At 38.7% G+C, this 18,863-nt stretch overlaps 1 protein-coding gene and 1 long non-coding RNA gene across 2 annotated transcripts; both read right to left on the bottom strand.

Moving 5' to 3' along the window:
* Nucleotides 1-1,352: 1,352 nt before the first annotated feature.
* Nucleotides 1,353-17,281, bottom strand: LOC118562997. The gene is made up of 3 exons (XR_004930951.1): nucleotides 17,270-17,281; nucleotides 15,650-15,651; nucleotides 1,353-1,710 (listed from the first exon to the last, which is right to left on the bottom strand). It is a non-coding gene; the product is annotated as an uncharacterized LOC118562997 (long non-coding RNA).
* Nucleotides 1,353-18,322, bottom strand: LOC105920701 (protein eva-1 homolog A). Its single transcript, XM_012856321.3, has 4 exons — nucleotides 17,791-18,322; nucleotides 6,041-6,225; nucleotides 5,279-5,638; nucleotides 1,353-3,254 (listed from the first exon to the last, which is right to left on the bottom strand). The coding sequence occupies exons 2-4, from the start codon at nucleotides 6,141-6,143 to the stop codon at nucleotides 3,142-3,144; spliced, it is 576 nt and encodes a 191-aa protein (XP_012711775.2). The 5' UTR covers nucleotides 6,144-6,225; nucleotides 17,791-18,322; the 3' UTR covers nucleotides 1,353-3,141.
* Nucleotides 18,323-18,863: the final 541 nt, after the last annotated feature.

Here is an 18,863-nt window from a genome sequence, read left to right as displayed (position 1 = left end):
TGTGCTGATCGCACCGCTCTTATCACCCGCTCAGGTCGCCTCATTTGCATTCGGTGTGAACACACCATAGGAACAGAGTGTTGCAGACACTGAGTGGAGCACAGGGAACAACCCGTGGTCAAGGGTCTTGCTCAGGGACCTGGAGTGACAGACTTTTGAGTTTCAAACCACCAACCTTTGCAGGCTCTTCAGGACACAAACAGCCAGCTCTCCAACTACTGGGCCACCACTCCCAAATCAGGTGTTCTACCTGAACCCCGGTCTCCCGCAGCACAGACATGGATACTCATCACCACTATAGTTGCAAGGAGAACGCATCAGGTTGTAGATATGGTAACACAAGAATCAATGAGGATTACACTTCTACAAACTAACCATGCCAATTCCTTTACATATCAAATTGAAATACTAAACAAACAATGATATTTTAATTTATCTCTCCTTAAATCATTAACTCAGATTTAATAGTATTATCATTCTCAATACAAATATATATATTTTAGATCTATGGTAAAGCATTTATGGGAGGCCCCTAGGTCTGGGGACCCTAACCAGCGGCTTAGTACTCTTGTGCCTTGGGCTGGCTCTGATCTATACCTTGGTATTTTGTTTTTGTGTGTTTACTATAATTCTTCTTTTACCTTTTCAACTTTTGAACTGAATTTCTTTAGAAATTAAGTCCATAAAAATTTAAAACAGAAAGCTTGCAGTTGCACTCTCTGGACAGCAGGTAGAGCACTTAACAAACTTTCATATCATTACTTCTTGTGGTCCAAAATCTTTTACACCCTCATCATCTGCATGTAATTCATATCATTTAGAGGGTTTTAAATATTATTTTTCCTTTTTTGAGGGTGGATTAATCATATAACTGACACTGTCAATATTTTTTTTTCTAAAAACATTTACATTTATTCAGGATTTTCTATTATCCACACAAATTCAAAAGTACAAATTAAAAGGCATTTATGTGTGCTGAATTGAGTTGTGCCTAAACCTCCTGTTTAGCCCACAGTTTGTAAATAATAATAAAAAAACGTCCCAATTGTTATTTCTTTACATTTCAACTATCCAATCCAGCAAATTACTCCATACAAAGGTCATTAGTAGAAAAAGCTTTTTGGGATAGGCAGAGAGAATATGGCAGGTTTCTCATGAGAGACACCAACCGAAAATGTATTATGTATTAAATGTATTCCTTAGAAAGTTGGCAGCATTCGAAACGAATATAAAAAAAAAATGTATCTGTGTAATATTTATTGAAAATAAATATCATTACAACGTAGAAATAATTAATCCAAGTCAAATTTCCTTTTCAGTTGTGTCAAAGAACTGCAAAGACATTCCTTTAATAACTTAAATACAGCAGTTTATTTGATGTGAAAATTAATCTAACATTAAAGTTATAATTAGTAATTGTTTACAATAACTCTGAATGAGGATTGTCATAATGAGCTCCAACACTTAGTTCAGGGGTGGGAAACCTTTCCAATCCAAAACACAATTTCTACCCTCAGTCCAGCTAGCATAAAGCAGATGTTACATTTTGAAAATAGACAGCTTGTAATTTTTGATAGATATCTACCACATTCATCTTCAATAAACTATAATATCAGTTCCAATGAGACTTCTTTGTCAGACTAAAAGTACCTTTTCAAAATAATAACCATTAAGCAGGAATAGATCATAGTTTTCATTAGGACCTAATTTCTTTTTTTTTTTTTTTTAATACAATATTCTAGCCTTAAATGTTGTGTTTTCATTAGCTGTAAACAGAAAATCATTAAAAATAAAGAATTTAAAACATCCGCTTGTGTGCAATTAATCAGATTAATGTTTCACTTAGTGAGCTGAGTTACTGAAATAATTTATCTTTTCAATAATATTCTAATGTATTGAACATCAGTGCATAGGGAATTGTCATTTTACTAAAAACTACAATTTTATTTCTATGTCAAGGTCTTAAAATAAAGAAAACCATAAAACCTTTGCAAAAAGAGGATGGATACATTTACTTTTTTAGGATGTTGGAAAATGATGTAAAAAAATGCACAGTTTTTAAAGTCATGACAAGACAAATAGATATAAAAACACATTACTGGTACTTTTAGTGTCATTGTGTTGTGTAAATCAGTGCAACTAGTGCATGAAAAAAAAACTGAAAAACTACTAAAACCCACATTTCTTATTTTATCTATATTGAAAACATTTGTTGGTTCTTTATCATTTTTAGGTAAAGTTATTAAGAGCCATCGTGGGAATACAAAGAGCACCTTGCGGCTTCGGAGTCACAGTTTGCAGATCCCTGACTTAGTTGCTCCCCGAGAGGGCCAGTAATCCTCAGAGCTTAATGTGTCCCACGTTAGTCAGTGTGCAATTAGATGAGCCAGAAATGCATTAGTAAAAGCACCAGTATGTGTCCCACCATGTTTTCACAGCATTTCCATGATTGTCTTGGAGGAGGAAGTCCCCCTCTAATATAAAAGTATCCAGCTTCAACCCTTTGATTATTGCGGAATCACAAATAATCAGAGGTGGGGAATCCAGATTCAGAAAGTGAAAACCTGCCTGGTTTCCTCTCATCCTCAGTCTATTTTAGTCTATGCTGTGGAGCTGGAAATCCCAATGGTTGGAACTAATCTCTGGACTGGCTTTTTACTTTCTAAACCTGTATTCCTCACCTCTGCAAACAATTAGGATCAGCTGAGAAAAGTGCAATAATATTATAATCCAAAATCAAACCCTGCACTCTGCACTATTATTCCCTTCTGCTTCTTTTTGTGTACTGCTGAAAAGTGCCTTGTGAAAAATAAAGAAAATATCCCGGTAAATATTGGTAGCAGTCACACAGCTCAGAATCTCTTGAAAATCAGTAACAGACTTTTTTTTGTTTGTTGGTAAACAGTCATTGAAAAATCAGTTTGCATCTCCTCTCCTTGTCCCTCAAACAAGTCAGGGTCATCACATGCGTGGAGAACTGAGCCATCACGGCTCTTGTGCTATCCTGGTTCAGAGGCTCACTGCAGCAGTGGAAATGGTTTTTAATGTTCAGTTTCCTGCACCTGTCACCCATCTGTCCACTTGCACATTGTTGTTATTTTTCTTTTTACCCCAGCTTGAATCTTTCTTCTTAGTTTTCCATCAGTAATATCTGTTGAGGCTTTGAGTCACTGTGCTGATATCTGGTTGTCCGTTCATCCAGATCTCTCGAAGAACCCGTTCTCGCTCCTCCAGTCGCTGCGCTCGGTCCAGCTCTAAGGACACACACAGAGGTAAAGTTTTAAAAACACGATCTCCTGTTTTTATAAAAGTATACTTTTAAAGCTTAAGATTTTGTTTTGCTTGTTGGTTAAAGTTGGAGTGTGTATGCATATGTTTATACAGGCGTTATCTTACGCATTAGCGTTTATCTATTTGAACTGTTTCCACTAATTTGTCCTTGAAATGTGTGATTATCTTTAGTTGGGATAGTTTTAGCTTTTTTGTGCACGTTATAAGCTGACCAAACCAGATCTGACAATTCACACACATTTAATTTTTTTATCCAGGCACCTTATAATACCCTTGCGAACTCTTGCAGATGACCACATCTCTATATTTCTAAATAAGCAAAAGAATTGTATTCATATAAGAGATTTTTATTCATAACAGATATATTGATGTGTATTCACAGGCATTTATATACAACCTCTTTAGACCATAAAATCACTTTAGGATCACATCTTGAAGATTCAGGATGCCATCAGCATGTCTTCTTACTGATTATAATTATTAAATGTTGGAAAACATGAATGTGAAATAGAGTCCGTCTGGAGGTAAATTGTTATTTACAAGTTTGTTTACATTCTGAATGTTTCTCTACTTCAAAGGTTTGGTAGAAAATAATTATGTTTTTGTAATTGGCTGTCTAACTCAACATAGCCACATGTTGTTCTAAGTCTGTTTCTGATTGGCTCATCAGGCCCACATGACTCCTTCTCAGGAACCTTACAACTTCTGTGGCCATTGAGTTGTAAAACTCACAGAGAGAGAAACAGAACTGAACCAGCAAGAGGTTTTGCCAGGCTGAGTCTGAACCGATGTTGGATCGCCCTGATAAGATTTATTTTCGTCTTGAACTTACATGGTCTGACTGGAAGAGGCCAATGGCGAAGAATGAGAAGAGAGGATAGGAGAGAACCCAGGACTCGTTATAAGGGAAGACAATGTGTTTCTGCTGGAGGTTTTTTACTCCATGTTAAAGGAGAGTTTTCCTCTCCACTGTCGCTTCATGCATGCTCAGTATGAGGGATTGCTGTAAAGCCATCAACAATACAGACAACTGTCCAATGTGGCTACACGCTCTTTCGTGAGGAGTGAATGCTGCTTGTCAAGACTTGATGCAATCTGCTGGGTTTCCTTAGATAGGAAACTTTTTGACCTGATTTGATTGAATTTGACTTTGTAAAGTCCCTTGAGATTACGTGTATCATGAATTGGCACTATATAAATTGAATTGAATTGAATTGAATTGAAAGTGCTGTCCAATTGGCAAAAGGAGGAGGTACAACAAACTGACAGCCAGAATGTCAACAATTGTGGCAATAGCAATTCTGTTGAAAAACATAACTTTTTTGTATTTTTTAAAGGGATTTTCTCTCCACTCAATAAGTGTACTCAGATAAAGGTTTTGAGATCACAACACTACAACAAGAGATTCATATAGTTTGAGCTCTCTCTCTCTCTCTCTCTCTCTCTCTCTCTCTCTCTCTCTCTCTCTCTCTCTCTCTCTCTCTCTCTCTCTCTCTCTCTCTCTCTCTCTCTCTCTCTCTCTCAGCATTCTAGCAGTAGCCCAGCATTAAAGCATTTTCAGCAGCAGCAAGTCATGATATTACTGAAGACAACAGGAATCGAGTCAGGTATAAGGAGAGTGATACGTTACGGTTAAGACTATGGGTTCCTATACGTTTCTATCTTAAAAAACAATCTTCTGGTAAGCTCTAAGGATGGCAGCTTTTATTAATGTATTTGAACACAAATTCTGTAAAAGGTTTAAATGCTGAGCTTGAAAAAAACATCAGAACTCCTTTCGATCTTTGAAGAAACACAACAGAAAATATGACTGGCCTAGGAGGACATCTGAATCAAGGCTAACAACAGATTTATTCACATGTGCAGTTTGAATAGACTTTTGCAACCTAACTATTTTTCAGAAAAAGATACTAAGAAAGGTGCATTCATTCAATCCTTTGCAGTTGCCTGATCAATAAAAGTGTGTGTGCGTCTGTGTGACAGATACCCTCAGAAGATGTGAACATGGTGGCGTTCAGCAGAGCTCTCTCGAAGCGCCTGCGTCGCCGTGCCGACAGGTCGGACGTGTCATCCCAGTCGCCGGGCTCACAGTCGCCAGCGTGCCGCGTCGCTCCAGAGGCCACAACCACAGCAGCAGAGTTGTCTGTGTTGCCATCAGTGGGATGAGGGCGGGCACAGATGTGCTGGCGACGGTGATGTCTGACCCTTTGGCGATTTTGAAGGTCGTTGCCGTTGCCATAGTGGCAGTCTGCTCGGCAGTGTATCTGGAAGACGATGGCGCACAGTGTGACCAGGAGGCCGACGCACACACCGCCGAGGAACACCAGAGCTGTCCTCTCAGGTTGGTCTGTGGTGAAAAGAATCAACAATTAAAAGTTAAGCAGGATTATACATGTCAGCAGCCGACAGTTTCGTCGTGTTTTACACTTTGCATCTCCGTTCGCTGCTTCTTCACATCTCCATCTGTGAGCAGTTTCCCGGTTTCCACCTTCGATTACCCGATCCTCTCATCGCATTCCTCATGTTTACAGAATTACAGACGTTACACAGTTGAAGCCAGATAATTACATGCTTAATAATAACATAACCATCAAGAAGTTTAGTCTGATTTAATGTCAGACGGTGAGAAGAACAAGGTCATGTGTACGTAAATACAGGGTTTGAAATGTTTGTTCATGACAGAGATACATGTGGGCTATAATCTGAAGAGTGATCACAGACAACCCAACATAAATCTATTTGATCCTACCTGCAATGAATGTGTAAGCAGCCAAAAGGTTGCTAAGCATGGCCATCTCCTGGGATCCCATCCTGACCTCCGTGTTTGGGCCACCGGGTGTTGGAGTGCTCATACTGTGACAGAGGCGTGATCAGTAAATTATCCAGGAGTAATCAGAGGAGTTCGTCATCTCTCGCCCCGGATTGTCTGGTTTTCTGGAGGAAGCAGAGTAACAACAAGCGTGAGTGAGTAAATGTTTCTGGCGTAACATGCCGTCTTAACTGTTTCTGCCCAACGTTTGCCATAATACAAGTAATAATAGTTCCTTTTATTTATAGGTACATTTAAATACTCCCAAGGTTGCCTTAGAACACAACAAAGCAACATCACTATAATAAAAACACCACCAAGATACTAATACCACAAAACGGCTGGATAAAATTAAACACGTGAAATGTGGTTAACACTGCAAAAACGGAACTAAAAATAAGTACAATTTTCTTAAAATTAGTGTATCTGTCCTTTATTTGAGCAGGTAAACAAGATGATCTGCCAATAGAATAAGATTTGTGCACTTAAAATAGGAACAATTCATCTCCATTATCTTATTTCAGGTGCAGGATGTCTAATTATCTTAATTTAGGGATCATATTTACCTGCTCAGATCATGACAAAAACACTATGTTTAAGAACATTTTGCTTATTTATAGATCCGTTTTTGCAGTGAAACAGGTGGGTTCTAGAGGGAGAGCTGAGGAGGAATGTGACTCAAAGATCTTGGACCCATGGTAGAAAACTGGGCAGAAGTGGATATCAGTGCATTTTCTGAATGTTAAAAGTTGGATATCAAATTCAATATGGAAATGTACTGGAAGACAATGAAGTTTTGTCAAGAAAGATGTGATATGCTGCGTTGTTCTGGGCATGATACAGGCCACAGAATTCTGGACCGATTGAAGCTTCTTAAGATATTTGTTGGGTAAGCTATAAATTATAGCATTACAGTAATCTAGACAAGATGTGACCAATAACCAAAGTAGCATTATAACTGCTGGTGGCCGGAGAAGTCTGATATTACAGAGAGGGAAGTAAGCAGGCCGTGAGATGTTATTTATGTGGGCAGTGAAGCAGAGAGTCTTTCATAAAGATAAGATGATAGTATTTAACTCATTCATTTGACCATTTTGAAAGTTTATTATATGCTTTTTAAACTTTACCAACTCCATCAACTATAATCTTCTCACCCAGTTTTCACCTATTAACTCAACTCAAGAAATACAACATTCCACGGGAGTGGCTGGTCATCTTTTACGCTGCCATTATTCAGTCTGCTTTGTGCACATCCATCCCTGTGGACTTAGCCTCACCCACAAAGGAGGACAGGTTTAAACTGAAACGACCCATTAGGTCTGCAGAGAGGATCATCATCAGGGCTGACCCTCCCTCCGTCTAGGACAGGTCTAGGATCAGGGAAGGTGCAGCTAACATCTCTGCAGACCCCACACATCCTGCACACTAATTGTTTAGGGTGTCAGTCTGATGAACACAATGAACACCCTGAAGCCTGAATAGTCAGCTACACTGCTGTGAACCAAAATAAGCATATTTGTACTGTCAAGACCTGCATTTTTATGTATATTATAAAAACATGTGCATACTGCTGTTTATATATTTATACCTGATATGTACACTGAGCGCCGTAACTGAACCCAAATTCCTTGACTGTGCACACAATCATGGCCAAGTGAAGCTAATTCTGATTATAAACATACCTGTGCAAAGGAAAATTAGGTGATCATGTTTCATAAAAACCTCAGTGATCAAACAAGTATTCACTCACATTTTGGCTTGGCAACTAAAGTTTGATACACAGTTAACCTAAAAACAACAAACTCATCACAATACAAAGTTCTTAATATATGTTTCATATTGGCAGGTATGTACAGCTAACGAAGCAGTCTGGATGCATTTTGCAGGGATTTGCCGATAGTTTTTATGATATATTCAAGGATTATTTCAGGAAGTATTTTAATCTTTAGCACAGTGTTTTGCTATTTATTATTCAAACAACTCACAATTCAAAGTCTATTTTTGTTTTTGCCTTTTTTTACTGTACTGTAAACTAAACCCATTTCACCTGCCTGCCTTCGTTCTTTTTCTTCAACCCTGACTGCTGTGAAATAATCCCATGGCGATGCATGAATCAGGCAGCTGCCACTGTACACTTGACCTTTGTGTGGCGCATGTGAAAAAGGGCAGGTGTTGCTCAGTGCTCACACAGTGACCATGTCACCACAGATAAATCTCCAAAATCTAAGCCACAGTGGAAAATAACAGTATTATACTGAAAGAAACCCCCTGACTCTGATGAGCTTTTTCAGCAACGAAACATTGCTCTCTACTTTTTTATTGATTAGTATTTTGGCCACACTTTCAGTATTTGTTTGTCTTTTTAACAGTGTAACAGTTTGCCGCTTTAACCTCAGAGGGATTTTACAAAACAAGTAACAGTTCTGAGTCAGACATGTTTCTTATTCTGTGTAGTTACAATAGAAACAACAAGTGCGTCTAAATAAATTTAAATATCATTGAACAATGGATGTTTGTGAGTAACTCAACTAAAAAGTGAAGCTCTAAAATCATGCGGATTTGTTACACAGAGGGATATATTTTAGGAATTTAATTCTGTTCCTTTTTTATTTCTGGTACCCAGAAAGATCTGAATGTTATATGAGACCAATAAAAACTAAAAACTGTCCTGCTGGAAAATCAAATCAGCATTTCTGTAAAGCTCTGTGGACGTACAACCACTGAGCAATAACCTAGGAGTCTCATTTACAAAACATTGCGTAGGAGCTGCTGTACTAAAAGTTTCTGTATGCCCAAAAAGCCGAAAATGGTGTACACCAAAAAAGAATCCTGATACCTGTACATACGCATGCGTAGCAGCAAGAAATTCACCTTTATACATTAAAGCTCCACCTGAACGTTAACAATAGCAACCAGAGGAAAAAAAAAAAAAGAAACTTTATTAAATTACTAAATCAGAGGTTAAACCACAAATATTGTCAACAATAAAATAACTTATTGAAAAGCAAATCTTATTGCTGACTTAAACGTCCGATAAGATGCTCATGAAGCCGTGTTAAAATTCCTCTTATCTTGGAGGAGGCCAGGAGGGATGAATGTCCCCCCTGTGATGAAGAGTTAAATGTTTACAGCAGTCAGTGTTATTGCCTCCTCCCTTCCTCACAACATATGTGTTAATCTGTGACACACATCACCCAAGAGGTGATGGGGAGAAGAATCTGATCGTAGAAGAGTCATATGAAATGTGCAGACATTGATTTAAGATTTAAGTTGGCTTATAGGCCATTTATTATTATTAAAAAGGTCCTTAAGTCAGGTTATGGCTCCTCAGCGCAAGCATGGATAACACTGTGTGTTTTAATTATTTCAATAAACTCGAATATAGAGAAAAACTGATCGTCTGAGAGGAACCATGATGTAGTGTGGCTGCAATTCCCACTTTGCCATCTGAGTCACCACTATCCCCTGTCTCCAAAATGAGCGTACACATGGGTCAGAGTTTGCCTGAGTGGTCAAAACAAGGCAGACTGGCATGAAGGAAATGCTGGACTCTGCTTGGACTCCGCGCAGACAGGTACGCGTAGAGCTCAATTTTTACAACTGCTTATGCATACGTGGTGTCACACTATAAACTGCTTGGCGGCAAGAAATCTTCACATCAAACTGTTTTATATGTGACACTGAGCTTGATGCACTGAGCTGCTCCAAGTAGGCGGTCATAACGTGCAGCATCACAGACCCTCTCTCTGTTGGCACTGATAGGTGTACGCCTGAGTATGTGGGAGCCTTAAGGCTTTCAATAATCTGGCACTGTCCGGATGTCTGCGGTGGGCTTATAAGGAGCCAGAAACAGGTCTGTGGGATGAGCTCACTCTGGTGCAGAGGAGAGGCAGGCTCAAAAGTGCAGCAAATAAGACTTGATGAGAACGGGCAAAAGAGGCACGGCATCTTATGAATCCCCTCCACACTCTGAAATGTGGTTATCCCTGTTAGTTGTGCTCCTTTTTCTACCAGACTTTTTCCTTCCTCTTAACCTTCCCTGACTATTCTTGGATGCAGACACTCTGAACAGCTAGCTTTTCTAGTAGAGGCTTTTTAGGGGCTCACCCTCCTGATGGAGGGTGTCACTGACTGTATGCAGGACAACTGTCAAGTCAGCAGTCTCAAATATCTGTTTTTATTTGTCTTGCATAATTTTTTTTTTTTGAGAAATTTAATTTATATTTTGCTTTCCAAAGACAAATTTTAGATCAGTTTAGATTAGATTTTGAAAAAAAAGTCTTTGTCAACTAATCTAGCAACTAATGAATAAAGACACATGAAAACTCCTACTGACAAAAGAGAACAATGGTTTAGATCAGGGGTGTCAAACTAATTTCTATATGGGGCCACTTTGGCATCATGAAGTCATTAAAAGGGCCGCTTGCATGTGTAGAGACAATACTTTTCATTTCATAATTTCATTCCAGTTCACACAGTAGTATAAAAATGCACAGTAACATTAAAGTAGCACCCTTAGGCCCAGTTTATACAGTTTATCTGCAAAAAAAAGTTGATATTGGGGTGAGTTACATTTACAGGAGGCATAGTTTTAGCCACTTTATACACTTTAAAAGGATATACGCCTTTTTTCTGGCTCTCAAGGGCCGAATAATTTACCTTGACGGGCCGGATTTGGCCCGCGGGCCTTGAGTTTGACACCTGTGGTTTAGATCGATTCACCATTAGTCTATCTTACTCTGATTCCAGTGTGCACACATACATGACTGTAGTCCCCCAAGTATCTGTCATTCACAGATTTTAAATAGAAATGAATCAAGGAACAATGCTACAAAGACGCCTGCATTATTCACTCAAAATGTGTTGATGTTGCATGCTTTCAGAGGTTAAAACAGTCAGGAGACTTACAAAAACCAGCAAGCAGCAACAAGAAATGCCTTTAAAGAAGGGAAATGAGGAGCAAAAGGGAAAGATCTCTTCCTCCCAGGGGGGACGGAGTTGAAGAGGACAACCGAACAACAAGAGCAGCAGCAGAAGTAATGTTTGTCTGTACAGGAGGATTTGCCACACCAAATAAGAAGTGGAACCAGTCAATGTCTGGGGGAAGCTGTAAACTAGACTGCCTGTGGAGTAAGTACCCAGACCCTGCTAAACTCCTGCAAATCCACTATTTCAGTGTTTTGTCTTTGAGTGCGCCACATTATAAAGGAATACTATGGACGGCCCTGCATAAGTATGTCTAAGTATTTATACCCCAGGATTTTTAATTTTCTGTCCTTACAACCACATGTTTCAGTGTATTATTGTTACTGAAGCTACCAACACAAAGTACAGCATCTGTTTTCAGTCCCCTTTATATATATATATATATATATATATATATATATATATATATATATATATATATATATATATATATATATATATATAATGCAGTGCAACTATTTACAAAAACTACAGGCAGATAGACATGAACCAGAGAACGACGGAGATAGACGAAGAACCTGACAACGAGTGATGGTAAAAATGTGGCTTTAAATAGAGGGATGAACAAAGGGAAATCAGATGCTCAGGTGAAGACAATTAGGCCAATCAGTGACCGGTGCAAGGAAGGAGAGTGACACAGAACTTTAAAGTGAAAAGGTTAACCAAGGACTAATAAATAATGACGTGGAACACAGAGGACAACTAACTGGTGACAGAAACAAGAATCTACAGATAATAAACAACAGAGTGAGGTGTTTCACTCAGAGAGATTCCCAGAGTGAAACCATTAGGACAATCTTTTTGCACCAAGGCTTTGACTTTCTCGCTAATATCTTGAGATTTTGCTTCAGTATTTCCATACATTGTTCTTTGCCAACTATAATCAGGCTTTTTGTTGCTTTTGGAGTAATGCCTTCTTCTTTGTTGACTGGACAGTATGACTGAACAGTATAAACTGTAGATTCACATCCTGTTCAAACAGATAAATAAAGCCCTTCAGGTATCAGGAAATTGTTCAAAAGCATGAACCAGACTTATAGGGGTCCATAGTTATTTTGCAGATATATTGGATGATCTAAATTTGTTTGATGCATTACCTTAAATTAGACCCGCAGATGTGATGTTAATTAACTAAAATGTTGTGAATTAACCCATCAGAAGCTTACAAAGCCATGACATCATCATCATCATCATCTAAGCATAGCAGTCTCAGTGTATGTAAATATCTGACTTTAAAAGAAATAACACAAATTTCTGCGCATCTGGCAATTAGCAAATAGAAATAATTTTGGTAATCCTAACTGACCTAAACAGGGAAACATCAGTCTGGTTTAATGTTAGTGAGGCAAACAGGTTATGGCCATTTTAATGTAGCGTATGAATATATCTGGTTTCAAAGACAGAGCAGCTTCTGTTGGTAACACCTAGGAATGACTTCTCACTATCTTCAAGCGTTTAACTTTTCACAGCGTACCAAAACACCGACGTTAAAACCTAAATGCTGTACTCTAGTGATGAGAAGCTGTAAAGACAGGGTAAAGGTTTAAACTGACAAATAAAAAATGGATGATGCACTCAGAAGAGACCAAAGTGGCCTATTTTTTTTTTAGGATGTGTTCAGCTGTAAAAACACAGGAACACAGCACTACTGACCTGCAAAAAAAAAAAAAAAAGAGCAGGCTGGAGGATAGGTGTGTGTTTTGTCTGTCACATTCCTGAAAGCACCCAGACACATTTGTCTCCTGTCACACCTGTTCATTTTCAGAGCGGCTGCACATCAGGGTCTGAATTGTTTAACAAAACTAACTGATAAATTTAGTAGCACGGCTGACGACCATGAGATGAACTCAACCTTGAAGTGGTTCTGAATTCACCGACTGTCAGGGTTGTTTTGTGATGTTGTGTGGAAGTGCTCCAGGAAGCGGCCGCCCCTCCTCCTCCCCCGCTGTTGCTTTCCCTCCTCAGTCTGGATGTGACAGTTCAACTCGGTGCGTGTTACAGCAGTTTGTTAACCAAGGGTTATTACTATAAGTACAGTTTTTTTAAATTAGGCGTCTTATGAATGTTTTGATCTGATATCAGGCAACAGACCATCCCGGTTACGTAACGACATCAGCATGACACTCGTGGCCTGCAGCCAACTCATCACAGCCACTCTGCCCAGGAGTCAAGACAACACAAGCTACAACATCACACCACCATCCATCTGCATGTCCATCACTGCCACTGTCCCTTCTCTGGTTTCTTAGGAGCAAAAACAAATTATTCAGCTAAAAAAGAGACTTCCTGTTCCTGGTGGGTGTGACTAATGAATAAAAACCGTATTATGGGTGTTCAAAGTGTCCAGTTTCATTATTTTTTCTCCTACTTCCAAACATTGACGTATTGCTATGGGTTGAAAAGAAAACGTGGAACTGGAGGAATAAAAATGTCATGAAAATACTTCAAATTATCTTAGAGCTGCACAACATATAACATTACACTCCTCTTCCCAAAATCAATATATAAAATAACTCAATCTAAAGGGACTGCTTGGGTAAATGATGTCTACATTTTTTGCACTGCAAGCCAAAATTTTATTGAAAATTGTCAGGTTGAAAGTACTTCAGAGCTACAATTTGTTTTGTAAGTAATAATACAAAAATTATTTTAAACATGGAATTTTTTTTAAACAAAGTGGAGAAAAACTAATTATTGTAGTTAAAGGGTCTTAGATATTTGTCTTTTGGAATGGTCTTTCTTGGTCTATAAAATGTTTTTAGTCTATTATCAGCAACACAAATGGGGCAAAAATGTAATTACTGTATTTAATTAAATTTCATGAATGGGCGGGTCTGTTTTTTATAAAACGAGTATGGATGTTTGTGGCTCTATTTTAATACTACAATGAAAGCAAAAAAGGAAAAGAAAACATGCAGAATAAAAGAAAACTTTCTTGTATTGTACCAAAAGCCATGTAATGTCATGAAATATGAATTTGTCATAGAAAATCTCATAATCTCATCTCTTAAATTACAAAAACTATTTCTCTGCATCCACTTCAATTTTCCCAAGGACAGAAATTGTGCCGTTCTTGAACTGAATTTAAGATTCTTTAAAATTTAAAAGAATGGCAAGGGTCACAAATGGCCCCCAAGACGTACTCTGGAAAAGTGAGTATTTGGTAACATTTTGCTTGTGTGCAAAAACATACTGTGCCTTGTGTGCAGTATTTGGTAACATTTTGCTACCGTTAAGGCTTCAAACAACTTTAATGCACGTCATATTATTACAGATCTGCTACATTTAGTCCATGTGGCAAAACTGTTAAGTAGGTTTGTGTTTTTGGTGAAGTCTCCTACATCTGCACTGCTTCTTTTTCTTCCCTTCCTCTTTATCCAACATTTATGATCCTTTTAACAATAACAGATGTGTCATGATTTGGCTTTTTTTGTTTTGTGTTTTTTTAGACTGATCTCTCCGTTTCATGCTCATCTCAGTCACCTCCCAGCCACCGCTCAGTCTCATAGTAAGCTCCACCTGCTGCTGCCACTAATTATCATCAAGTCATTCCACCTGACACTCCGTCTATATATACCTGCCTCACGCACCCCTCCCTACCGGAGTGTCTTTTCTTGCGGTTCTTCCAGTGGTGTTTGGTGCTTAACCTGCTGATCTTGTGTACCTGTTCTCACCCTGCCTTTGCTAGTTGGCTTCACTAGTGCTGGTCCAGGTTGTTCCTGGGGATTCTGTGTCTCGCTCTGCCAACATTCATTAGTCTGATTGCACAAATCAAAGAACTACATTACAAATACAGTGTGCTCGCAGTGTCTCTTCATGCCTTCATTCGTCACACCTGATACAGATCTTAGTGACCGAGATGCTAAAGCTCACAGAAAATGATAAATGGATAATATGACTATAGAAAAGAAAGAGGTAATCACATAGTTTAACAATATTATTGCAATAAAATACTTTTCTATTGTCCTGCAACCCTACAACACACATTTGTGTCTAAAGTATACACTTGACTTATTTCTTTCCTGATACATGTCATAAAACCAGTAGGATCTGCTAATTGTGCTCTGGGATCACCTTATAGGTGCATTAGCCATGCTGGACCTTGTGGACAGCCAGATTGTGACATTCAAGAGGCGTTACTGTTGATTTTCCCGACTTGGCACTTTAAAAGGCGTAAGAGGAGGCACTTTAAGACTAAACTTTCTTCATTGTACTTATTCAAAAGCCCACTTTTGGTTTGTCTCAGAATTGACAGGTTAAATCTGTTAATGACGTCACACTAGAGAGAGTCTTACCAATGGCTGTCCCCTGTGACTATACTACTACCGTTACAAGCTGATGATCACACATTTCTCTCCATGTATGTGTTAAAACACTAAAGGAACATGATCAGATGAATAAGTTGTTCAGGACTAGATGTGCCAACTTTGATCACTGTACATTTTAGACTTGCAGCAGCCAGACGAGGTTTACGGAAAACAATTTCCTCCATTTGCTAAAATGATAGAAATCCCATAATCATTGCTCTAGACAAGGTTAAGTTATATTTGAGTGAACTCTAACTCCTTTTCACCTTTCTTCAAATGCTGATAAAATTTATTGTTTCTTGCTAAAACAATGCAACAATTTGGTGCCTCGGGTGCCCAGATCTGAGTTTCGGTTAAAGACAATAATGACATTTATTACAGTATGAAAACAAGATTTACAATAGAAATTAATTTTCTCAAAATTGTTAAAATAAGAAACAAAAAAGTTTTTTTTCTTATTCTAAGGAATCTTTCTTCTAAGGTGTGAGGAAAAGGCAAATTATCTCTTATAAGACAAAAAGGATTTAAAATTGCCAGTGTACGATCTAGTTTTGTTAATTGCTGTCTAGTGTGACACAGCTATAAGTTTCCCTGAGGCTGCTTCTGATTGGTTGACCAGGCCCTCGTGACGTCTCCTTCCTTGGGGTCTCCAAATGTCGCCACAGCGGGGTTCTGAGACAAATTAGGGTTGTGTCCCTGAGTGCATTTCGAAACTGTAATCTGGCTTTTCATGTTGTTTTTAGAGTGCGTAGCGACTTCGATCCACAAATAGAGCCACAGCAAGCTGAGTTGTTGTATTCTGTGACGCATCTCCAATGAGCCATGCTTTGTGTATTTATTTTAAAACCAAAACAAAACCACATTACTTATTATTAGGACTAAAATAACGGACAGTGGCGGTCAACTAAAATGTTTACAACCACTCACCAGCTACTCGCAGGCCATGCCGGCATAAGGTAAGCAACGGGCGTCATATGGACACCCCCCCGTGCAACGAGCTGAGGTGTCAGAATAATCTCAACACCTGTGGCACTATAAAAATAAATGACACAAATGTTAATTTGGTGGTTTTACGGAGTATTTCCTCTCTGAGTGGCATTTCAACTCATGCCGTATTTGTTTCACTGTGGATAATGACACTTTCTTTACAAGGTTTTTGTTTTAGGGTTGATTTGCACATTTCACACCGAAATACGTTAATATGTCTACTTCCTAACAGGTATGATGACATTCCCGCAATGTTTATTGTTGAAACAGATAAATGTTGCGCATTTGGGCGATTCCCATGATGTCGCCTTAAAGTACATCAACAAACAAACATCCAATGAACTCAGTTGTTGTAAAGTATCCTATCAGAAGCTTACAAAGTCTTGACAGTATTATCTGGGCTTTCCCAAAATATTTTAAAGCATGGTAGTGAAAAAAAATCTCCAAAAAAACTCTTTCTCTCATCATTCTGGCATTTCGTAAACATAAAAATGTTGGTTATTCAAGATAACAAAAAATGGAAAGGTTTGGTCTGATTTAATCTTAAACAGTAGGAAAAAAATATGTTTTTTACACAATGTGTTTAAATATCTGGTATTCAAGATGTTTCCATTTACCTCTAATTAATAAATATTAGAGTAGACATTAGTTGGTTAAGTTATAAATTTCTTCTTATAATAATAACCAGTTCCCTTTGTTTTTTTCTGGATACGCTTTGATTAAAGTGAAATCATTTTGATGATGCCACATACATTTATGAGGAATGTACTGAAACTCTTCACTTCTTTGATTGTGTGATAAAATTCAGGTGCATCAACGTAGTTAAAAGTAGCTTACACATAATTTATTTATTTATTTATTTTTATTTTTTGTTAGATGATGTAAATACAGATACAATATTTAGGAAATAAAACTATTTCCTATGCATGTTTATGCTAGACACTGATCTCCTTCACCTCTTTGTTTTGCATCTGCTTTGCCTGACCAGACGATGATGGTGCTTTTCTGCATGCGCTGAAGAAAACTGTATTTCCTACAACTCGGTCCGCCTGGCTGTCTGTGCACATACAGACACACATGGGAGTCCCTTCACACATATCTTGCACAATGTTCTCATCAAAGCTGAAGTGTATTTCTCCCTCTGTGCATGTCTTTTAACACTAATCCAACGTGACAGTGGCCTTTCCCTCTCCTGCTGCACGGCTGCTAACGTGACACACAGAGAGAGCAAAAACAATCAAATGAGACAAAATGCAATCAAAGAGGGAGAACATAAGACCAACCGAGGAAATAAAAGGAGCCATATATAGAGGAAGGGGATTTCTGCAAAAATACTCCACATTATTAACATCTGGATTGGCAAAAAAAAATGAAGCCTTAACCAAATATTAAGTACAATGTAATACTCACAGCTTAATGATAACCGTCACACTCCCATTCTTCTGCTTCCTCTTCTTTAACTCTGCTCCTCTTTACTCCTGTCCTCCGTATTCAGCTCATCTCACTACTCCTTGCTCTCCCACCCTTTCTTTCTCCTCCTCCTCCTCGCTCTTTCCCCTTAAACAAAAAACTAAAACAGTTCAAACTGTACAATTAGATGCATAAATCTGCTCCGTCCCACCACAGCCATCCCTCTTGGCACAAAAGCTTCAACCTCCTTTTCACTGTGATCCGCGGGAGCAAATTAAAAATCGTCTTTCACTCTCCCTTCTCCTCTTCTGTTCTCCTGTCTGTGATGCAGCAGCGGCGGGAGGAGGAGGGACGAGGAGGAGGAGGGAGGAGGAGGAGGAGGTGCGTTGCTCCAACTCTTCCAGAGGGCAGTTTTCCATTATTCCATTTCAGTTTTTTTCAGGTTATTTTCCAGACAGAGAGGAAGAGGTCAGCTCCTGAGGGCAGAAATGTGACTTAAGAGCCCCCGACAGGCCGAGTAAATCTCCCTCCCCTCTCCCTGCCAAACGTCTGCATCCTTTTATTTCTCTCACTTACAGGCAACAACACCCACGCAGACATTCGCATCGCTGTCCATGTAGACTGGGTGCCACTCCTCTTCAGGTTTCCCTGACATTAAACGGGAGGAGAGGAAAACACTGGGGGAGGTCAGTGACAGGAAGGTTGACAGAATAAAAGCTTTTTTTTTTCATGTCACCACATCAGTGTGTACTGTTTAAAGAATTATGCAGCAACATAAAAAAAAATAAAAAATTGGTACCATAACATTCCACATAATGACAATCATACCAGTTTTTTTTTTGTGACACGACCACAAAGTTGAAAGGATTTTTGTGATTGATGAGCAATTCAACCAGGCCCCTGGTAACTCTGGAGGAGCTGCAGAGAGCCACTGTTCAGGTGTGAATGTCTGGTTTACCTCAAGGCATGCAGGGGACACAGCAAACCTGTGGAAGAGGGTGCTCTGGTCAAATGAGACCAAAAGTAAAAAAAAATTCCCTACATGCAAAAAAAACAATAAGAAAAGACAAAAC

This window comes from Fundulus heteroclitus, chromosome 4 (assembly GCF_011125445.2).
Source record: "Fundulus heteroclitus isolate FHET01 chromosome 4, MU-UCD_Fhet_4.1, whole genome shotgun sequence".
Taxonomy (NCBI): domain Eukaryota; kingdom Metazoa; phylum Chordata; class Actinopteri; order Cyprinodontiformes; family Fundulidae; genus Fundulus; species Fundulus heteroclitus.
The sequence above is the reverse complement of the archived record's forward strand: the minus strand, read 5'-3'. Positions and strand labels throughout refer to the sequence as shown.